This window comes from Xyrauchen texanus, chromosome 8 (genome assembly GCF_025860055.1).
Source record: "Xyrauchen texanus isolate HMW12.3.18 chromosome 8, RBS_HiC_50CHRs, whole genome shotgun sequence".
Classification (NCBI taxonomy): domain Eukaryota; kingdom Metazoa; phylum Chordata; class Actinopteri; order Cypriniformes; family Catostomidae; genus Xyrauchen; species Xyrauchen texanus.
Genome location: NC_068283.1, coordinates 13,496,716 through 13,520,518, shown reverse-complemented (window position 1 = coordinate 13,520,518; position 23,803 = coordinate 13,496,716). Strand labels below are relative to the sequence as shown.

Sequence of the window (23,803 nt, the reverse complement as noted above, 5' to 3'; positions counted from 1 at the left end):
GTCTATTGCCATAGATAGCGTCCATTTGGTCGAACCACCTCCACTTTCTTCTGTTTGAACCACTCTGGCTGTAGTGGTCCTTGATGGTTCTGTAGTCACTTAAGGTTTTTTTTTTCCTTTTCCCTACACTGTTGGTAGGTCCGATTGTAGCCATGTGGGTCCAACAGCTGAGACACTTCCTGAGAGACTTTTTTTGGTTTCGTTTGTCGCTAACGAAAGTCTGCACCTCGTTTTTTGACCACGGCGTGGTTTTACTGCAATCGCTGTACCTAACTTTAAAACTAGCAGGTTGATGTTCCGTGTCGCAAATCCAGTGACACTGGTAGTGACGATTCTCTGACCAATCAGTGATCTGCAGGATTTTTGTGTCACATCTAGTATCGGCTCGGCTCACTTGGAACTTCAACCGAGGTGGTACAAAAAAAAAGTACCAGGTACCATCCACAGTGGAAAACCCCCAAAAAGCAAGCAGAGTCGAGTTGGAAAAGCCCCATTATTTCTCAATAATTTCTTTTAGCAAATGATGGTCTCGAGGATTAAGTAGGCATTTATACGCGATGTTACTAATACAAATTATTAATAATATACTGGTTTTTCTAGTTATGTTTGAATGTGATTCAAGAAATCAGCAGCAATATACTCAAACAGGGGTCGGGAACCTTTTTTCACTTTTTTCACAATTTTAAAATTTTTGTTTGATGCATTTTTTCGAAAGAGCCATACCACAAACTAATAAATTTAATATTTTCAAAAACAACGTTTTTCAATAAAAAAAAATAATATTGCCCACAGACTACTTAAAAACAAATATTAATAGGTAACATGTTGTAATATGGAATTGAGTACATGTGTTTGTGCTGGTCTCCATAAAATTACTTCATAAACATTTTGGGCTGGGCGATATGTAAAAAAAAGTTTCAATGATAAATCGCATTTAAAATATCAATATCCGATTTTATGGTTAATCCCCAAGGTCGGTGAATATTTTTGCTTTATTGATTTTGCTTTAAAAATTACATTTATTGAAACACAAACTTGTATTTTTTTCATTTCTAAATTTAAATTGCACTTTAAACTAAACAAAAAAGCAATAAAAATAACGAAGTGATAAAATCTAATATATATCCACCTCCCCAAATCCAAACATTTACCGGCTCCAACGGCCCATTTGCCATCACGCAAGTATCAGTATGCAGCAACAGGTGAAAATTAATAGCATACAACTTAAGAACTAAACACAATTATAAATGTAAAGATAATCATAATAATCATTATAATAAATAAGCCTAAAAAATTCTTGTGTTCCCAAAAAATGCTGCCAAATGTGTGTCCTTATCGAATGTGATTGTATTCTGCTTTGGTCATAAACAAAATTCGAACTCGATTTTAGGTTCAAGGCGAACGTGTCTTGTATTCTCGTCTTTATTAAATACAAAGATACCTGTATATATTACTGAACCTGCAGTTGCGTTCACAATGTGTAAGAACGAACTAAACTCACAGCACCTAACGAGATGATCGGAGATCATGTGCAGCATTCTCATACACATTATTTTTGCAAACAGTTTTTAGTTGAATGAAATAGAGAAGGAGTGATAACTCTTTACATGCGCTTGTTCCACGAGACAGTGTCCCATTGCACGCCTCTGAACAGTGAATCAGACACGATTGTTCTTAAAAATATAATAAAATGTGTTTCTTAAAACACGTCATCATTTCTTGTCATGTGTCACTCCGTGACACCTTTTGCAGGTAGATGAGCAAAATGACTCGTGTATGTAATGCATTTGGAGAGGAGCTCACGAACTGGATTGAGTCTCGTCGCATTTTGAGGGTGCTATATCACACCCTGGTTGCACATAATAAATAACGAATGTTCATAAAATCGCTCGTAGAAACTGCTCTTAACAGCCAAGATCAATAGTTATTGGGAAACGAGTCCCAGAACTCTATGAATGTTTGCGTGTTGGAGAAGCGCTTTCATTGAACTTGTGTCAAATCAGAAGCGCATCGGCGGCTTTTCTCTCGTCTGGTCATCAAAATATAATCACGTTTCATCAAACGCGCGTCTTTGTCTAGTTTCTTGTTATACATCTCTCCCGAGCTGTCTTTCAGGTCACCTTCCACGGTGGATGGTACATCAGCAAAATACTCGGCATTAAAAATCTGCATTTGGAGGGTGTTCATTTCAAACCTTGCTCACCAGAAGTAGGCTGTAAAATTTGGGAGAAAGGAAACCAAAACATTGTCATTGACTTCAATCTTTGCAATCGCTTTCTGTTGGAAAAGTATCTCCAGAAAGTTTTAAACGATCATGTGTTGATGAATGAGAGACCCGGCGAGCCACTTGATTTTTAACAAAGAGCCACAGGTTCACGACCCCTGTACTAACACAAAGTTAAATGCAAAGGCCTAGAAGCCCGAGACCAGAGTTTGAAATGAACGAGTTGAACTTATATAGGATAGGCAGCTCTTAAAAGTTACTAGACCAGTTACTGAACCAAAGAACATGTTCAAAATGAATTAATCAAACCTACAGGCAGAATCAAAAGTCAGCTTTTCAGTCATGTCTGACTCAAAAAGAACCAAATGAGCCTATCCAAACAATTGTTGAAGTTATTACAGAGGAGTCTTTTCAGTCGAGAGATGTAAATAAATTTTACTATTGTTTATTGTGCATGCAGATTCTATATAAAAGTTGTTATATGCTGATTCATGGTTTCTGGTGAGTTGATTTAGACTAGCTTATTCACTTTATATACTTTAGACACACATATCCACGTTTGTGAATCAGTGAATTTTTTGGGTGCTTTAGGTGCAAAACTTCAATGTAGGAAACTTATCCAATATGTAATAAATATTTGTCAGACGAATTCAACAAGCAGGATCACAGAATGAAACACTGATGACAATAAACACCCTTATTATTATAACTTAATTGGATAAAAGTTAATAATCAGCCATATGCGTTCACATATGGCTTTATTTTGAATGTTTGGGCATAATACCTTGACACCCGGATGTTAGAATTACATGCTAGTTACGTCATTAAGTAATGATATAAAAATATAAAACCCACTAAATCTTTTTTATCCAGTTCATCGAACCGGTTGAACAAACCATCTCACGCAATTGGTCAAGTCAATGTTACTGTGTCAGTATGGACAGGTTGCTCAATACAAAGAGATAATTTTTTGTTGAACCACAGAGATACAGTTTAGAGAAAATTAACTTAACTAGTTACACACTTCACCTTAAATGTATCACATAAGGAATTATTCATATTGAAAAATTATTCTTATTTTTACTCACCATATTTACACTGTTTTCTGTTTTAGAAAATATTGAGAAGTGCGTCACCCCTAATGGTCCGGCCACTGTAACAAAATCTTTCAAGACGTTTTTCTTCCGCACCTGAAAGACATTTTCATAAGTTTGAGAAAAGACACATACATTGAAATAACAGCATTATTTAAAAGTTCATGGTGAAGTGTACCTTTAAAGTGTTCGCCGTGAAAGGCTCCATGACTCGTCTCATGTCCATCACCAGCTGACCGACATTCTTCCCGATCTGTCCGCGGTGAAACACAAACGTGTGCGGCACATTGCCGTAAGTCTCCTCTGCCAACCGATCGGCAGTTACACGCGACTTCTTCTGGTTTTTAGTCTTTAAAACGAAAACAGAAAACACAACACATACATGTGATTTAACATAGCCTTGTAGTAACTAATTTCCGTGCACATTTAAACAGAATAAGCGTCAACATGTTGATAGCTTCGTAATTTCGATAGCCTTTAATGTTCTTCTAGTTTCTCAGTAGATTTCTAACGTACACTGCCTCGCAAATGCAGATTTTCATATTATATTTCGCTACTGTAGATTTAAAAGATTAAACAGGCGGGCATGATAAACTAGTTATTGATATTTGTTTAAAATTAAAATCATACCCTTGACTTCCCCATATTTAAAGGACGGCACAACTCCGTACAACCTAAAATAAGATAAATCACTGTTGTCTTTCAAAATAATTATTCACAGAATCCTTAGCTGAAGCGTCACGCGTATTTCATCCACGATGCTCCCATCTTGAAAACCATGTGGAGATCTTGCGCATGCGCATCATCAGCCTCTAACAAGCTCTCTGATTCACGTCAGTTTTTCTACAGCGCCTCCCCTTGCAGTGGGTGTATTACTGCGCATCATTTCTGTACGGGTTCCCCCTGTTACGGTGGCCTAGGGGTGCACAGCACAACACAATTAGCAGAGCAAATAAAATATGAAAACTCAACGTAAATAAACCACAGCACAACTAAATGAAACCACAACACAACGAAATTATGCCACGTTATACAAAAGCCAATGCAAAATGAAATGAAACCACAACATAATTTCATTGTGTTCTGTCTTAAAGGTGCACTCAGTAAGTTTTTAGCTGGCTCTTACTCATGCCCGTTTGTTTGTAGTAAGTATATACTATATGTTTGTTGTTTTATTGTTTTGTTTGCATTTACTTTTTTTTTATTGAGCATTGGCTGAAAGCACAATATAAAGTAAACATGTTATATTTATTGTCATTATTAGTGGTAGTAACTCAGTTGTCAGTTGCATGACACAGTGTCATGTGCAGTCAACATTGCAGTATCCATGAGGGGTCGAGCTTTTATTGGGTTACTGATATGAATGGAGTTCTTCAGATAATGTGACTGTAGGCCTACATCATTTTCAACTTTTCAAAAAATGCTATTAATGTCTTTGTGAGTAAAACCTTTTTAATTAGCAAAAACGTTACTGAGTGCACCTTTGGGCAAAGCTGGTTTTCAGCTTTGCTAAATTTGTGTTGTCCCCTGGGCCACCGTAATATTCTTCACAGAAACCCTCCATCTGGTATGTATGTATGACAAAAGGATTCAATGTTTGTAGTCTGTAAGTTGCTTTCTTGCATGCATAATATTCTTACAGTTTAAATAATATTTAATTGGCAGATGTGGAAACAGGAAATCGGATGGGCAAAAGAGTGGGACAGAAGGCGGATTCGAACCACATACACTAGGACAACACTACGCAATCACACACTGTCTTTACTCCCCACGCCCACTGCAGCAATATGTCTTGGTTAGTTTGTCGTATATTTCTGTGGATCCACCAGACTACTGGGGTGCAAATAGTTGGCCTGTGTGGCAGATGCTATTTACACTGGCAAATGCATGTGCACGTGCAAATGGACACACTATTTAATTTTACAGTTTCATATTCAAATACCCACCGACTACATTAAAGAAATGACACAGTGTGCAGCGGGGATCTAAATACTGTAAATACTCTTACCCTTAAGTTATATATGCTGTCTCTCCAGATGTACAGTCATTGCCAGTCTTCACCAATGGACAGGTGTGAAGAAAAGGGGAGTGAAGTAAAGGGGAGATAAGAGTAGGCTGCTATATGTGGGGGTCAAACCAGTTCAGGAGCAGAGAGGAGGGGAGATACTCTCATTAGGTTGGTTTGTAATTACACCCTTCTTTGTTTACAGAGCTGGGTTTTTTTTCAAGTCTTTTTAAAAGTTTACTGTCAGACTGGGTGTCTCCCATTCCTCCACTGTTCTGCCTTTGAACACCTCCACTGAAGATCAGCCAGAGCATGGAAACAGACATTCACTGCACTACGGTCATGGTATTAATTATTGATACAAAGGCAATATTTTAGATTGTGAGCACTTTTTTTTTCATAGTGATTTTACATTGTTGTTGTTTAAATTATATTCTCCTGGTTACATAGAACACAAATCAGAAGCTTAGCACTGAATAGCTAGTCTGAAGACAGTTTAATGAGCTGAACACACCAAATCCAGTAGAGAAGATAATCTGGTGAAGGTAAGAAACATGATTGTGTATATTATGATTTGTTCCCTTAAAATCATGGTTTAGGTTACTTTTTCCATGTTTTCTATAAAGAAAAATTACTGATTAAAAAAAGCTAAATGTAAATTGTTCTATTCCTAATATTATTATTGGTTAAACCAGCCCGGTCTAATGTTAAGTCGTGTAATAATTATCACGTGATGGACAAATTGTAAGAAATCTGTTTCTCACCCACACCTATCGTATCGTTTCAGAAGACACAGATTTAACCACTGGAGTCTTACACCACTTACTTTTATGCTGCCTTTATCGGCTTGTTGGAGCTTTAAAGTTTTGGCCCCTATTGACTTGCATTGTATGGACCTACAGAGCTGAGATATATTTCTAAAATCTTCTTTTGAGTTCAGCAGATGAAAGAAAGTCATACACATCTGGGATGCCATGAGGGGGAGTAAATGATGAGAAAATGTTATTTTTGGGTGAACAATCCTTTTAAGTGAAAATTGTCCAAAAGTGATTCACATTTACTTTAGATACTTTTGCTTACTTTCAATAGTTCAAAATATTTTCTCAATTACTTTGAATAGTTCTGTATTACATTTTTAATCAACTCTAATTCTATAGTTTTTTAGTAGTTGTCATTGACAATGTTTAGAGTATTAATTGCCTATTAAGTTTATGGTGTGTACAAAATCTGTTGCTTTTCATCAGTGTTGACTTTAACAGTTGATATAGACAGTTGATGAAATTACCAGTTGGCTCAGGCTATTTTCTGTTGACTGTGAAAAGGCAAAACTGCCCCCCCCCAAAAAAAAAACTAATTTCAGGCGTCTTCAGTTCTGTCCAAGGGTGAGTGTTAATGTGAGGGGGGTAACAGTGTTAAGACAGTTACGTTGTCTATCATGTTTTAGCACAGTGGAAAATATAGCATGTCTGACACAGGTTTGTATTCTGCTTTCGCAAGTTAGATCCAGACTGAACTTTAAATTACTAAAGAGTAGATGTTAGAAATAACCAAAATAGTTCCATTAAGCTGGCGAATATAAAATCTGTACTGCCCAACAAAGACAAAACTTAGCTGATATAAAGAAAGCTTCAAAGTTTTGTTTTTTATGTAGGTTTTGAAGTAATTGCATTTTCACACTAAAAACCCATCTCTCACACGACAGATCATAATCTAAAATATCTGATTTCGGTTTCGTCATGTGTAGTTACTGCATTTTGCCTTTGCATGGCGGTGTAGTAGAATCCATTTCTGCTGACCAGCATCATCTTTTAATAAAAGTATTTTTAAGTCCCAAATCTACCTTTAAATATTGCTTAGATTTTGTCCCATATATAGATTGATTATTAATTTGTTTGTTTGTTTGCTTAGGTTGCCTGGATAGTATATTGGACAATAAGACACACTAATGGAGATTCTAGTGACTTGTGCCTTGGCAATACTGCTGTTTTTCGTTGAGACGAACTCTGTAGATTGTCGCAAGGAACCCTCTAATACAGACACCTCCAAGAGTGATGTCAGTCAAAAAAGGCCATTTCGAATGCCAGAGAACAAGCCAAGCCGCTGTTCCTACACCTTCATTGTGCCCCAGCAGAAGTTAACGAGGGCCCTCTGCGTGAGCACCAAGTCAGCCCGTGCCAACCAGTCTGAGACGGCAGCCCTGCGAGTGTTGCTAGACCATCAACAAGAACAGCTGGACAGAATGCATGGGCAACTGGAGCAGGAAGGGGCACTGGCCAATGAGATGAGAGTTCTGCGCAGGGAGAGTGTCAGCATGAATGCCCGCATCACCCAACTCTATGCCCAACTGCTGAACGAGATTATCCAGAAGAAGGATCAGGCTTTGGAGCAACGGCATCTTGAGCGTTTGGTGCTTAATGCAACATCCCAGGTAAAGCAGGGATTTTCCTAGGGATGAAAAATAGGAAATGGGATCTCATTAATATCTCGGTTGTTTCTCCTAGATAGCAGAAAGACTAAATGGATAGCAAATGGAGATTTATGCTTAGATATGTACAGTATATTGTGCCACTCAGTAGGTTTTCTAGTTCTCTAATCCTTCAATCGTTCAAAACTTCTTAATACCTACAATGGCAAATCCCATCAGGTGCTGCAGGTGTCAAGAAGTTACAGAGACCTGGAAAAGAAATATGACATGCTCACTTCAGTAGTGAGCAACCAGAGCCAGTTAATAACACATCTGGAGAAACAGTGCCAACTCAAGGACTCTACCAAAGCACAGCAGGTGAGAGTCATGTGAGGACTTTCTGATGAGATATCGCATAAACCCACTGGTGCATCTCCATTAGCTTGGTGCAACAAAAATAAACAAACAACAAAAACATCTGATCATCTTTACAGGAGGCAACATCACTTCCGGTTCAACAGTCAAATGGATTGGTGAATGTGAACTCAGAGCCCAAACATATCTCAAGCAATGTCCAAAGAGACCAAAGTGCCCCTTTGCCGCAGGAACAGAGATGGCAAGAGTCGCTGCAGATCTTTGATGACTCCCCCAGCTCCCCCACAGACACACCATTCATCAGTTACCCTGTGACTACATCTCCAGGTAGCATAAAACATTTTAAACTCGATTTACATTTTTTTTAAGAAAATGTTAGTGGTGCTTGCTAAGGGTGCAGTGAATAATGAACAGAAGCAAGAGAGTGAGTATCTCAAAAATGTGTCATGTGAAACTATCAGTGTTTCCTTTGTGATGTTTAGCAGTTCAGAAGGCTGAGTGTCACTGAGAAAGCTTTATCTGTGAGAATTCCAAACAATGACTTATCATAGGCAGTGACCCTGTTACTCTTCACACGAGCCGACAGATGTGTATTAGCATTAGCACACACGCATACTGTATATGTGCACACTACTACACAGGCCAACTAATTACCATGTTGATGAAAGCTTTGTGACACAACCCTGGAATTACAATGCAAAGCCTTTTGCCTCTCCAACTAGGGTGTGAGATTATGGGACACGGTTTCGTCTACTCATTTACCAAAGCGGCCAGTCCCAAATTACAGCTGCTGCAAAAATTTAAAAGCACGCACATAGCAAAAATTGGAAGGGAAGAAGGTTTTGCAGTTAGATATTCAAACAGAAAATATCTTTGTACAAAAAAACAAACAAAAAAAAACATTGTACAGAAGATCATTGTGTGTGTGTGTGTGTGTGTGTGTGTGTGTGTGTGTGTGTGTGTGTGTGTGTGTTAAACTTTGCTATGATATAGGGCAGGGCTTCCCAATTGAGAAGTTAGTAATGGAAGGGGCTCTTGAGATGTGATTGAAATACAAATGCTGCAACATGTGAAAATCTTGTGAAATTCATTATATGTACTGACAAGTTAACATTGCTTTCAATCTTGTACTTAAAAGTAAATTATTTAGGTCATATGGGTTTGGCTTCCAATAAGGTTGTTAGATTGGGAAGCCCTGCTTTAGGGACAAAATTGCTGAAAATGTCCTCAGAAGTTAATCAGACATTAGGCATACCTCCCTTTTGGGGACATTTTCAAAGGAAAAAAATATTCCTTAATGAAAATAATTATAAATGAAGAGTATGCATATATATATATATATATATATATATATATATATATATATATATATATATATATATATATATATATATATATATATATACACTCACTGGTCACTTTATTATGTACATCTGCACAGCTACTTATTCATGGAATTCTCTAATCAGACAATCGTATGGCAGCCGTGTAATGTATAAAATCATGCAGATACGGGTCAGGAGATTCAGTTAATGTTCACATCATCCATCAGAATGGGGGAAAATGTGATCTCAGTGATTTAGACTGTGGCATGATTGTTGGTGCCAGATGGGCTGGTTTGAGTATTTCTGTAACTGCGGATCTTCTGGGATTTTCATGTGTAACAGTCTCTAGATTGTAAACAGAATGCTGCGAAAAACAAAATATATCCAGCAAGTGGCAGTTCTTTGGGTGAATATGGCTTGTTAATGACAGAGGTCTGAGGTCCAAGCTGACAGAAAGGCTACAGTAACTCTGATAACTACTCTGTACAGTTGTAGTGAGCAGAAAAGCATCTCAGAAAGCACAACATGTCGAACCTTGAGGCGGATGGGCTACAACAGCAGAAGACCACTCTGGGTTCCACTTCTGTCAACCAGGAACATAAAACTGAGGCTGCTGTGGGCATCTGTGTACCTCAGCAGAAATCCAGATTTGTCAGACCAGGCGATGTTTTTCCAATTGTCTACTGTCCAGTTTGGTGAGCATGTGCCCACAGCAGCATCAGTTTCCTGTTCTTAGCTGACAGAAGTGGTAACCGGAGGGGGGCAGTTCGCTGTTACGCATTGTGAACACAACTCACATACAGTATATATATTTGCATTAAAAAAAGATTAAAGTGATTAAATCATGAAATAATACAAGACACTTTGAACCTAAAATTAAGTTTTATTTCATTTTCTTTAGACAGCATAAACTGTATTACCTAAGCACAATACAATCATATTTGATAAGAACACACATTTGGCAGCATTTTTTGGGAACACATTGGAATTTATTAGGCTTATTTATTTTGATTATTATTATCTTTATAATTGTCTTTAGTTCTTAATTTGTTGGCTATTAGTACATTTTCATTAGTAACTTGCATGATGGCAAATGGAGCTGTTGATGGAACGGTAAATGTTTGGATTTGGGGAGGTGGATATATATAATATTTTTTTATCACTTTGTTATTTTAATTGCTTTTTTCATTTAGTTTAAAGTGCAGTTTGAATTTAGAAATGTATTTTGTTTAAGTTTATGGTGTTTCAATGAATTAATTACATTTTTAAAGCAAAATCAATAAAGCAAAAATATTCACTGACTCTCGGCAGGGGGATTGACGATATAATCAGATATCGCAATATTTTTGGAGGCAATTATCTTTAAAATATTTTTTATATATTTCCCAGCCCAAAAGGGAAGGGAACTTTTTCATGAACAATTGTAAAATTAAGTAATTTTATGGAGACCAGCACAAACACATGTACTCAATTCTATATTGCAACATGTTACCTATAAATTGTTGCATATTTGTTTGTGTTTGTGTTTTTGAGTAGTCTATGGAGATAATAAACAATTTATGTTATTGAAAAACTTTTTTGAAAATAGTAAATTATTAGTTTGTGCTATGGTTCTTCCGAAAAATTGCATCAACCAAAAACTAAACAATTGGCACTTTAGTGAAAAAAGGTTCCCGACCCCTGCTCAAGAGACTGTTGTGTATGAAAATCCCAGGAGATCAGCAGTTACAGAAATACTCAAACCAGCCCGTTTGGCACCAACAATCATGAAACGGTCGAAATCACTGAGATCACATTTCCCCTCATTCTGATGGTTGATGTGAACCTTAACTGAAGCTCCTGACCTGTGTCTGCATGATTTTCTACATTACACTGCTGCCGCATGATTGGCTGATTAGATAATCGCTTGAATAATATAATATAAAATCATAATTATATACTGGATATATATATATATATATATATATATATATACAGGTAGAGAATATACGTGTATGTATATATTAGTATATACATACACTGGTGGCCAGAAGTTTGGAATAATGTACAGATTTTGCTCTTATATGGAAAGAAATTGGTACTTTTATTCACCAAAGTGGCATTCAATTGATCACAATGTAAAGTCAGGACATTACTGACATGAAAAATTTCTATTACAATTTGAAAACAATTTAAACTACTTCAAAGAGTTCTCATCAAAAAATCCCCCACAATGAGAGCTTTGTAGATCTTGTTATTCTAGCTGTCAGTTTGTCCAGATACTCAGGAGACATTTCACCCCACACTTCCTGTAGCAGGTGACATTTCACCCCACACTTCCTGTAGCACTTGCCATAGATGTGGCCGTCTTGTCTTATCACTTATCACGCACCTTACAGTCTAGCTGATCCCACAAATGCTCAATGGGTTTAAGATCCATAACACACTTTTCCAATTATCTGTTGTCCAATGTCTGTGTTTCTTTGCCCACTCTCACCTTTTCTTTTTCTGTTTCAAAAGTGGCTTTTTCTTTGCCATTCTTTCCATAAGGCCTGCGCCCCTGAGTCTTCTATTTACTGTTGTTCATGAAACTGCTGTTGAGCGGGTAGAATTCAATGAAGCTGTCAGCTGAGGACATGTGAGGCGTCTATTTCTCAAACTAGAGTTTCTGATGTACTTATCCTCTTGTTTAGTTTTACTTCTGGCCTTCCACATCTCTTTCTGTCCTTGTTAGAGACAGTTGTCCTTTGTCTTTGAAGACTGTAGTCAAATCAAATCAGATCACTTTGTCACACTACTATGTACACAAGTGCAACAGTGGGTGAAATTCTTGTGCGCAATTCCGAGCAACATAGCAGTCATGACAGTGACGAGACATATAATAATTTACAATAAACAACATAATTACACAACACAATTTACATATCAAATGTACACATTACTTACACAAACACAATCATTATATACAATGTACAGTAAACAATACACACAATATAGAATGCACATACAATAGAAATAAAAAATAAAGTGTATACAAATATATATATATATATATATATATATATATATATATATATATATATATATATATATATACACTGTAGTTGTATTGTGGAGAATATAATTATGACAGTCCAGTGTGAGATATAAGATTAATAAAGTGCAGTGTTGGTGTATATTAATCGTGAGAGATAAAGTGTTCAAAAGTCTGAATGCTTGGGGGAAGAAGATGTCATGTAGTTGGCTGGTGCGGGTCCTGATGCTGCGATACCGCCTGCCTGATGTAGCAGCCCATAACTCGGGTGGCTGGAGTCTCTGATGATCCTCCAAGCTTTTTTCACACACAGCCTGTTATAGATGTCCTGGAGGGAGGGAAGCTCACCTCCTAGTGTGCACCTTTGTGTGAAATCTACAGTTTTTGGCTAGATTTGATAAAAAATGACTTTTACCAAATAGTGATGTTGCTGTTTTTTTAGTCAGTAATGTCCTGACTATACTCTGTGATCAGTTGAATGCCACTTTGGTGAATTAAAGTACCAATTTCCTTCCGAAGCAGCAAAATATGTACATTATTCCAAACTTTTGGCCAGCAGTGTGTGTGTGTGTGTGTGTGTGTGTGTGTGTGTGTGTGTGTATATATATATATATATATATGCAGAAACATTTCTTTTAGAGGTAGGGATAGCATTAGTCGGTATTATTTAAAAGTAGGTTTATTTAAAAAAAATACATGTATGTAGCCCTTTATGTGCATGTTGAGGCTACCAGTGATGTTCGATAGGTTAAATTATTTAGCCTTTGTGGGAATTCCTTCATGGTGAGCTGATGGTGCAAAGTTTGAGAGATGAGCTGAGAATACACAGCTCATGACTTTGCTGCTTTCTCAACAAACATTACTGTGGTACTATCTCCACCACTCCTACATACTGTCTTCTCATTATAGAGGTCACCTATTTAGTACTGCAAGATGTCTCAGCCACTCAACAGTCAGCACAATCTCTGGCCAACACAGTTCTGAAACACTCTGAAAATAGAAAAATATAGAGTTTAACTTCCTATTTTCCTTTAAAATTGTAGACCTATTTTAAAACTTGTTAAATCAGTCAGCTACATCACAAAAAGTGCACAATGTCTCCTTTTGAAGGGCCATGGCAGGACTGTCAGCATGTGCTGGAGTCAGGAGAGACGACCAGTGGCATCTATCTGGTGCGTCCACGCAACACCAACCATCTGCTGCAGGCTTGGTGTGACCAAAGCAGAGCTCAGGGTGGGTGGACCGTCATCCAGAGGAGACAGGATGGCTCTGTGAACTTCTTCAGGACCTGGGAGCAGTACAAGGTGGATATAGCCTCAACAACCCTTTGAAATATTAATAACTGAACCGTTACCTTGGTGATCTTTAGGCTACATTATATTATTAAGGTAAGAGCATCATGATGATTACACACCTGTTAATTATTATCCAGTCTTTGTTAATAGCCCTGTCCAAAATGAATCACTAACCTCACTTTGGCAAGTTATTGCTTTGAAAAATGCTTTTAAAAAGAAATAAGTCTGGGCATAGAAATGCATATTCGTCAACTTCAAACTATTCAGACATGTTTTGTAAGTTCAGTTCTCTGGTTTGTGTGCAGCTTTGTTGTGTCCTCTGTTTTACACTGGTGTCCGATTGAAGCGAAACAAACGTTTCTCTCTTAAACGCCCAATCTCATGAGCGGGGCTGTGCATTCTGTTGCTCTTGGGAACTCTCATGAATGTGCACAGGACTGCAACTGTCGATGAGCATTTTCACTAAATTATACATTAGATGACTCTCATGGACGCCATGTGAGGTTCGGATGTGTGAATGGCGAGCTCTGCACACTTTGCTAGTTTTAATACTTTTTATGTCATAAACCATTGAGATTCGATACAACCTGATCCTTAACTGTTCTAGTATGTCACAGAAATCAAAATCCTTGGACTCTGGAGATATTAAAAGACACTTACATGCTCAAGCTGACACCCCTCCGGAGGCCTCGACCCTGGGAGTCGATTTTGCCGGTGAAGTGAAGGAAATTCAGCGCGAATTGTTGAACTTGTCGGCAATGCTGATGAAGGTCGTTGCTGATTTGGAGGACTGCCATGGATATGAAATTCACTGAGGTGGTTACAAGAGTGGGGGATGTCGAGAAAAGGATCGATTATCTGAAGACATCGGAGAGAGAATTAGCTAGCCGCTAGCGACCAGAGTGGATTTGGAGCACGTCTGGGAGGAGTTGGAGGATCGTAATCGGCGGAATAACATCCGAATTGTTGGAATTCCTGAGGACGAAGAAGGTCGGGATATGGTGAAATTCCTGGACAGACTCTTTCCGAGTATGCTCGACATAGCAGGCGATATGCTGGAAATCGAGTGAGATCACAGGGTTCCGGCTTGGTGATCTGCTGAGGGAGACAGGCCCTGATCAATTCTGGCTAAATTTCTGAGATCATCCAATAATGATCTCATGGTAAAAGAGGCGAGGAGTAAAGGAAGGCTTTCTAGGAAGAACCACAGCATTTTCTTGTTCCCAGACTTTGCAAATTCAACAAGAGAGAAACGTGATCAATTCAAGGAATGCAAGAAACTCTTACATCAATGGAAGGTCGCGTTTGCACTGATGTTCCTGACCAAATTGAGAATAGATGCTAATGATAGCCTTAAAATATTTACGATACAAGCGATGTCCTTCATAAAGTTAATGGACTGAGTAAGTTATTTTGTGGTACTCACGTTGCAGCCAAGTGAGACTGAATCACTGAACATTCACTTGACCGTCCGAGGAAACTGAGCACCTTCTTTGTTTCTTTTTGTGCTGTTTCCACCTAGTGTCTGGAGTTTGTTTTGCGTAGTATCACTCCTTCGGGACAGTGTTGTGGATGAAACTGCATATTGATTGTGCTTATGCATCCTATTGGTTGGAGTTGGGTTTGTGGAGTATTTCTTGCAGGACATTGGAGTGATTGGGTAATTTGTTGCACTCATGTAGCAGTCGAATGGGCCGGTTCACTGAACATTCGTCTGACTGTCCGTGGACACTGAACAACCTTATGTTTTTTTTGTGCTGGTTCTGCTAGCGTGTTTATTCTGCCTATTGGCTGGAGTTTGTTTTATAGATTTTCTTCTGTTGTGTAATTCTGTCTCACAAAATTTGTATAGAAACACTGGACTTGAGCGACCCGACGGCAAATTTATCGAGGGGGCTCTTGTAAGTGGTTGGAGTTTGATTGTTGCACTAATGTTGGAATGTGGTCTTCATAATTGTATTTTTGACACACAATAAATTTTTTCTTCTATGTCAAATGTTAATATGTGTGGAGTGTCTACCTACTTGGGGCACCCCCACAAAAAGAAGGAAGGTTATTTCTCTTCTTAAATGTAAGAAATTTGATAAAGTGTTTCTTCAAGAAACGCATCTTTCCCTGCAGGAAGCTGAAAAATGTGGGAAGATATGGGGTGGACATGTTTTATTTAGTGCTGGCTCAAGTAAGATCAGGTTATTACAATACGGAGTTATTACACTGATAAGTAAGCATCTACAATTCAACTGTTTGAAATAGATTAAAGATAAATTAGGAAGAGTCATTATTGTTTTAGCAGAAATTCAGGGGCAAAGTTTGATTTTGGCCAATATTTACCCACCTAATGTTGATGATCAGGGCTTTTTTATAGATCTTGAAAGGATGTTGCAAGTCGCTGGCACCCCTCATGATATAATATTGGGAGGAGACTTTAATCTTTCAATGGACTCAGTCCTTGATCATAGTGAAGCAAAAGTGTGCAAGCCCCCTAGAGCTACACTGATACTTCACAGTATATGTACAAATCTTGGTCTTACAGATATTAGGAGACTTTTGAACCCATCTGGTAGAAACTATATATTTTTTTCATCAGTCCATTATTCTAGAAAATATTATTTTATATATATGTATCCAAGTCCCTCCTTTAATCTGTTGTTGATTGTTTAATTGGAAACATTTTAGTCTCAGATTATGCCCTGATGAGTTTAGAGATGTTGCCACATACAGAGAAAAATAAATCATATAGTTGCTGATTTAGTAATTTATAAATGTGTTCCAAAATCCTGAAATTCCAACAAATGTTAAAGGCTGAAATCATGGAGACCAACTTGTCCTCAGGATCCTCTGTTTGCATGGCTTGGGAGGCACTTAAGGCAGTTCTTAGGGGTCAGATCATACAGTATGCCTCATGCACCAAAAAATCCAAAGCACAAGAACTTGTGGAGTTGGAAGGGAATATTAAGTGCCGAAGCAGAGCTGAAGTGCCGAATGTCGTCTGATGCCCTGATTGAAATACAAATATAATACTATTTTGTCACAGAATGTGGAGTTTTGGCTATTCAGGGCAAGACAGTCATACTTTGAGTCAGGGGACAAAGCAGGGAAGCTTCTGGCTAGATATATAAAACAGAGAGAGAGTCTTTTTCTACCATTCCCTCAGTGAAATTGCTGGTGGTGAAATATTTATGTTAATAATTTATGCCATTGATGTTAATAATACTTTAAAAAATTCTATCTAGATCTCTATAGTTCCACATCTTCGTCTACTGATGAAGACATTAGTAACTTTGAGGAACCATTAGAAATCCTTAAACTGACGAATGAGCAAAACAATTCTCTCTTGTTTTGCTCATGGTAATTAAGCTTGGCGAGGTAATTAAGGCCTTTCCTACAGGCAAGGCTCTGGGCCCAGATGGCTTTGCGGCTTTTGGAAATATCTGGGTTCGGGAATACTTTTATTGAATGGATTAAGGTACTTTACAAACACCCGGTAGTGGCGTAACAAACAAATGAATTAATTATTTTTCTCTTCCCCCATTATTGTTCTGTCTTGCCCTGGGACCATTAGCAGCCGCGAAAAGAAAGGAAGATGATTTTCCAGGGGTGGTAGTGGGAGGTATGGCGGATAAGCTTTTGCTTTACGCAGATTATATTTTATTATTTGTCTCTGATCCTACTAGATCTATGCCTTGCCTCCACAGAATTATCATTCCTTTTCTAAGTTCTCAGGATACAAAGTCAATTGGTCTAAATCCGAAGCTTTGGGTCTGACAGTGTACTGCCCAGTAATTACTTTTTTAGCCGGGTGCCTTCCAGTGGCCCAAGCAGGGCATTAAGTATTTGGGCATTTTATTCCCAGCAAATTTGTTAATGAGTTAATTTTGACCCCTTAATAAAAAGGTTTGAGCGAGGATTACATGTATCTATATTTGGGAAGGTTAATGTTATTAAAATTAATTATATTCCAAAATTCAACTAACTGCTACAATCTCTCCCTGTAGATGTCCTCGAGCATTGAGCATATGGCTGAACCTAAAATTATGTATTAATAAGTCCCCTTTCTGCTGGTCAGAGTGGATTGTGAGGGGGGTTACTACACTCTGTGACCTAAATGAGAGTGGAGTGTTGAGATCCTTTGGGAATCCTAAAATGTTGAACCAAATGTTGAGATCTCAGTTCTTTAGGTATTTACAGCTGCCGCACCAGCTCTATACTATTTTTGGGAGTAGCATACATCCCCCTAAAGCAGCAGACACTCTGGGAGTGGTGATTACTGCTTTTGGAAAAGGTCATAAAGGCATCAGTGTATTACTCCCTGCTAATTCAGAGTCTGGGGGCGGAGCTTCAACTTCTCTCAAGAGATTATGGGAGAAAGATTTAAACTTGGTATTGGAGGAGGAAGTGTGGGCAAGGATTCTAAAAAATTTCAAGTCTACATCTAGAGATGTAGGAGTGCTTCTGATGCAATTTAACATTTTACATCGATTCCATTGGACACCCTCTAGATTGCAAAGGCAGGGTCTCATAGACACTCCCACCTGCTGGCAATGCCATTCAAAAGATGGAGACACATCCCATGTTTTTTGGTGGTGTGTTAGATCCAAGAATTTTGGTTGAGGGTTCATAGTTTTATGTGTGATGTATTGGGCATTCAAATTTAATTTTGCCCAGACTCTGTATTCTAGGCAATGGAACAGTTATAAATATAAGTGATGGGTACCTAAAGAATTGAGTCCTGGCTGGTGTTATGATCAGAAGACAGGTCATCCATAGGGGTGTTAGGGTTACCTTGTCTGGTTTTACCGTTGCCCCTTTGGTTTCCATTTTTGTCCCTTTTGTTTTCCGTAGTGTAAACTGGTTTGGTTGAGTGATGGAGGAGACAGGAGACAGTGAGGCAGGTTCAAGGTTAGTTTTCTTTAATTTCTCTACAGATACGACGGTAACCGTCGTTGTGATTGCACACAAACAGGGGAAGCGTTCTCCACTCTCGGGCTGTCGTGTCTCATGTATCCACTCTCTCCCTCTCTCGACATTTTGGCGTTCCTTAAATGTCTCTCTCCGCATCACTATAACAAGACACAGGTGTTAGAGGTAATTAAAACCCAGGTGACAAGCCTTACCGCTCTCTCTCTCGCCCGCAGACCGACACACGACCACGCCCCCCCATGCCACACGTAGTTTTCACTTTTGTCCCTTGTTTAGCTCCACTGTCTCACTAGTCTATTGTTTATAAGAACTACACTTCCCAGTGTCCACCTGTCATCATCACTGCCATTTTGTTCATTGTGCTCACCTGTGTATCATTTGTAATCATCCTGTCCTTGTGTATTTATATCCTGGTTTTTGGTTCAGTCCTTGCCTTTCGTTGAACGTTGTTAGCCCGGTGTGTTTTCCCTGCCCGTATTCTCAGTGTTGTGTTTATTTCCCCATTGAGGGTTTTCCTTTGTGTTTGTTTTGATTTTGTTAAATAAAGTAAGCCTGCGTTTAGATCCAGTCTCCTCGTCTGCCTTCACTGCCTTCTGTTCATAACAGAACGAAAGACCACAAATGGATCTAGCAGCTTACCTCATGGAACTGACCCAGGCGGAGTTGACCATCCGCGAGTTCTCCCACTTCTTTTCCGCTGTTGCCCCCCACACCGGCTTCGACGACGCATCCCTAAAGACCATCTACCAGCTCGGGCTACCAACATACCAGCTGAGGGAATTGCCGAACTCCGGAGACCTCACGTGGAGAGAATATGTGAGTTTAGTCTTGGGAGAACTCGCCGCCGGGGAACCACCTCTCTCGATCCCGGTTTCCGCCTCTAGGCTTTCTGTGCCTGCCACGGCCAACGAGCCAGCGTTGCCAGCTTCGTCCGCCCGGCGGAGGAGGAGAAGAGGAAAGGCTTCTGCTCCCCAGTCTCCGCCTGCCACGGCCAGTGAGCCAGAGCCCACGCCTGCCACGGCCAGCGAGCCAGAGCCCACGCCTGCCACGGCCAGCGAGCCAGAGCCCACGCTTGCCACGGCCAGCGAGCCAGTAGCCTCCGATGTCAGTGAGCCAGCGCCAGTAGCCTCCGACGTCAGTGAGCCAGCGCCTGTAGCCTTCGACGTCAGTGAGCCAGCGCCTGTCGTCTCAGATGTCAGTGAGCCAGCGCCTGTAGCCTCCGACGTCAGTGAGCCAGCGCCTGTAGCCTCTGACGTCAGTGAGCCAGCGCCTGTAGCCTCCGACGTCAGTGAGCCAACGCCTGTAGCCTCGACCGCTCCTGAGCCAGCGCCTGTAGCCTCGACCGTCCCTGAGTCAGCGCCTGTGGTCTTGTCCGTCCCAGTGCCAGTAGCCATGACCGTCCAAAAGCCAGTGCCAGTGGTCGTGCCCATCCAAGAGTCAGCTCCTTCCGAGCTTTCCAGAGCTCCGCCTTCCAAGCTTTCCAGAGCTCCGCCTCCCGAGCTTACCAGAGCTCCGCCTTCCGAGCTTTCCAGAGCTCCGCCTTCCGAGCTTTCCAGAGCTCCGCCTTCCGAGCTTCCTAGAGCTCCGCCTTCTGAGCCTCCCGAGCTTTCCAGAGCTCTGCCTTCTGAGCTTTCCAAAGCTCCGCCTTCTGAGCTTTCCAGAGCTCCGCCTTCCGAGCTTTCAAGAGCTCCACCTTCCAAGCTTCCTAGAGCTCCGCCTTCTGAGCCTCCCGAGCTTTTCAGAGCTCCGCCTCTCGAGCCTTCCAGGGCTCTGCCTCTCAAGCATCTCAAGCCTTTCAGGGCTCCGCCTCTCGAGCCTTCCAGGGCTCCGCCTCTCGAGCTTCCTGAGCCTCCCAGGGCTCTGCCTCTCAAGCTTCTCGAGCCTTTCAGAACTCCGCCTCTCGAGCCTTCAGGGCTCCGCCTCTCAAGTCTCTCGAGCCTCCCAGGGCTCCGCCCCTCCAGTCACTTGAGTCTTCCAGGGCTCCGCCTCTCAAGCCTCTCGAGCCTTCCAGGGCTCCGCCTCTCAAGCCTCTCGAGCCTCCTACGGCTCCGCCTCCCGAGCCTCCTATGGCTCCGCCTCCCGAGCCTCCTACGGCTCTGCTTCCAGAGACTCCCGAGCCTTCTAGGAATCTGCCTCTAGAGCGTCCTACGGCTCTGCCTCCTGAGCCTCCCTCAGCTCCGCCTCCAGAACCTCTCGAGCCTCCTACGGCTCCGCCTCCACAGCCTCCTACGGCTCCACCTCCTGAGCCTCCAGAACGTCCCACGGCTCCGCCTCCCGAGTCTCCTACGGCTCCGCCTCCCGAGCCTCCTACGGCTCCACCTTCAGAACCTCCCGAGCCTCCTATGGCTCTGCCTCCCGAGCCTCCTATTGCTCTGCCCCCAGAGCCTCCTGAGCCTCCTACGGCTCCGCCTCCCGAGCCTCCTACGGCTCCGCCTCCAGAGCCTCTACACCTCCGCCCCCAAAGTCTCCTGAGCCTTCCTCGGCTCCGCCTCCTGAGCCTTCCTCAGCTCCGTCCTCAGAGCCTTCCAGGCCTCCTGACCCGGCCCCTGTCCTGTGGCCTCCTCCCAGGCCTCCTGACCCTGTTCCTGTCCAGTGGCCTCCTCCTCGGTCCCCTGAACCTATCCTTGCCCTGTGGCCAGCTCCCAGGCCTCCTGACCCGGCCCCTGTCCTGTGTCCTCCTCCCAGGCCTCCTGACCCGGCCCCTGTCCTATGGCCTCCTCCCAGGCCACCTGACCCGGCCCCTATCCTGTGGCCTCCTCCCGGGCCCCCTGACCCAGTCCCTGTCCTGTGGCCTCCTCCCAGGCCTCCTGACCTGGCCCCTGTCCTGTGGCCTCTTCCCAGGCCCCCTGACCCTGTTCCTGTCCAGTGGCCTCCTCCCCGGTCCCCTGAACCTGTCCTTGCCCTGTGGCCAGCTCCCAGGCCTCCTGAACCTATCCTTGCCCGGTGGCCAGCTCCCAGACCACCTGAACCTGTCCTTGCCCTTTGTGCCCCTTGGACTTCCTGCCTGTCCTCTGTGCCCCCTTGGACTTCCTGCCTGCCCTCTGTGCCCCCTTGGACTTCCTGCCTGCCCTCTGTGCCCCTTTGGACTTCCTGCCTGCCCTCTGTGCCCCATTGGACTTCCTGTCTGCCCTCTGTGCCCCCGGTGCCATCATTTTGTTTTCTGTGGGTTCCTTTTTGTCTTTTGGTGTTTTTTCTTTTAGGATCGTCTGGGATCCGATCCTTAGAGGGGGGGCTATGTTAGGGTTACCTTGTCTGGTTTTACCATTGCCCCTTTGGTTTCCATTTTTGTCCCTTTTGTTTTCCGTAGTTTTCACTTTTGTCCCTTGTTTAGCTCCACTGTCTCACTAGTCTATTGTTTATAAGAACTACACTTCCCAGTATCCACCTGTCATCATCACTGCCATTTTGTTAATTGTGCTCACCTGTGTATCATTTGTAATCATCCTGTCCTTGTGTATTTATATCATGGTTTTTGGTTCAGTCCTTGTCTTTCGTTGAACGTTGTTAGCCCGGTGTGTTTTCCCTGCCCGTATTGTCAGTGTTGTGTTTATTTCCCCATTGAGGTTTTTCCTTTGTGTTTGTTTTGATTTTGTTAAATAAAGTAAGCCTGCGTTTAAATCCAGTCTCCTCGTCTGCCTTCGCTGCCTTCTGTTCATAACAAGGGGATTGAAGTCGGCTGGAGCGTGCTCGTTTCGGGAGTGGTGCACAGAGATGGGCAAGGTGGCGGCATTTTAGGGGATGATATATAGATATATATGGCTTTATTTAATAAAAAATGGGGCCGTTATTTGGATGGGGGGGTGAGGGATAATTTGCTTCCATATTTTCTGTTATGTTTATTTAATCTGTGACTGGAATCACAAAAAAAAGATATGTATGTGTATGTGTATACATACTGTATATATATATATTAGATTTCAGCTTGTTTCTCACCAAACCTTATCATATGCCTTCAGAACAAGGCATGAGTCGCATACAATAATTTATTAGATTTCCGAATTATATTTTTTCATCCTTTAAGAAGCTTGAAGTGGTGGTCACCAGAAACTGCTATTGTACTGTATGTCATCAGTGAGCACAAAATACTAAATAAAGGGTTATTTTAGAATACATGTATGTTAATTACATAACTATTGACTGTCCACAGCAAGGCTTTGGGAATCTGGATGGAGAATACTGGCTGGGTCTGGAGCACCTGTACTGGCTCACCTCTCAGGCCACCTACAAGCTACGTGTCTCCATGGAGGACTGGCAAGGACGTCAAGTGTTTGCGGAATACAACAGCTTTCGGGTGGAACCAGAGAGTGACTGGTATCGTCTACGGTTAGGCCAATACCAAGGCAACGCAGGAGACTCTCTCTCATGGCACAACAATAAACCTTTCACCACTCTGGATCGTGATAAGGATGCTTACTCGGGTAATTAAACCTTAAGTCTGTTTGTACTTTGACAAAATTACAAACAGTCTGTCCTTAAAAAAACAATTGTCCAATCTGTGCTCTAACTTCCCTAGGTAACTGTGCTCATTACCAGAAGGGAGGCTGGTGGTATCACATGTGTGCCCACTCTAACTTGAATGGAGTTTGGTACAGAGGCGGACATTACCGAAGTCGATACCAGGATGGTGTTTACTGGGCGGAGTTCCACGGAGGCTCGTACTCCCTGAAGAGAGTTGCCATGATGATCAAACCTGTATAACATGTACAGATACAAATCTGCAGACCACTCTGAGGACGTAGAGTACTTATAATGAGTTTTGTATAGAACAATGCAATGATAAAGACAAGATAATAAGCACTAATTGTCTTTAATGAGCTTCAGGATATATTTATTGGCTCTCTAGCAATAGGAGATCAAGTCTTATAGGGATAGTTCACCCAAAATGAAAATACTCTAATCATTTACTCACACTCATGCCATTACAGATGTGTATGACTTTTTCTTCTGCAGAACACAAAGATTTTTAGAAGAATATTTCAGCTCTGTAGGTCCATACAATGCAAGTGTATGGGTGCCATAATCCACATAAAGGGAACATAAAAGTAATCTCGATTGGTTTCATCCATGTCTTCAGAAGTGATATGATAGGTGTGGGTGAGAAACAGATACATTTTTAAGTCATTTTTTTTTTATAATAAATTATTCTCC

The 23,803-nt window shown here is 41.3% G+C and overlaps 2 protein-coding genes across 2 annotated transcripts in view; one reads left to right on the top strand and one right to left on the bottom strand.

The window, feature by feature from the left end:
- The window catches only part of LOC127648039 (suppressor of SWI4 1 homolog), a 31,854-nt gene extending 27,757 nt beyond the window's left edge, over nt 1-4,097 (bottom strand). Inside the window, exons 1-3 of the mRNA XM_052132616.1 lie at nt 3,949-4,097; nt 3,497-3,667; nt 3,313-3,414 (exon numbers count right to left, since the gene is read on the bottom strand). Of these exons, the coding sequence (XP_051988576.1) occupies nt 3,313-3,414; nt 3,497-3,667; nt 3,949-3,963 (288 nt within the window). The 5' untranslated portion in view covers nt 3,964-4,097. The remainder of the gene's footprint in view (nt 1-3,312; nt 3,415-3,496; nt 3,668-3,948) is intronic.
- A 1,506-nt stretch (nt 4,098-5,603) lies between these two features.
- LOC127648040 (angiopoietin-related protein 2-like) lies at nt 5,604-23,353 on the top strand. Its single transcript, XM_052132617.1, has 8 exons — nt 5,604-5,668; nt 5,774-5,868; nt 7,232-7,751; nt 7,968-8,105; nt 8,222-8,429; nt 13,551-13,744; nt 22,803-23,073; nt 23,169-23,353. Exons 3-8 carry the CDS (start codon nt 7,269-7,271, stop codon nt 23,351-23,353), a joined length of 1,479 nt encoding a protein of 492 aa, XP_051988577.1. The 5' UTR covers nt 5,604-5,668; nt 5,774-5,868; nt 7,232-7,268.
- The last annotated feature ends 450 nt before the right edge of the window (nt 23,354-23,803 follow it).

Coding starts and splice junctions, on each gene's coding strand:
- LOC127648040 (XM_052132617.1), top strand. CDS start 7,269: ATGGAGATTCTAGTGACTTGTGCCTTGGCAATACTGCTGTTTTTCGTT. Junction 8,106..8,221: donor ACTCTACCAAAGCACAGCAG/GTGAGAGTCATG, acceptor TCATCTTTACAG/GAGGCAACATCACTTCCGGT. Junction 23,074..23,168: donor TGATAAGGATGCTTACTCGG/GTAATTAAACCT, acceptor TAACTTCCCTAG/GTAACTGTGCTCATTACCAG.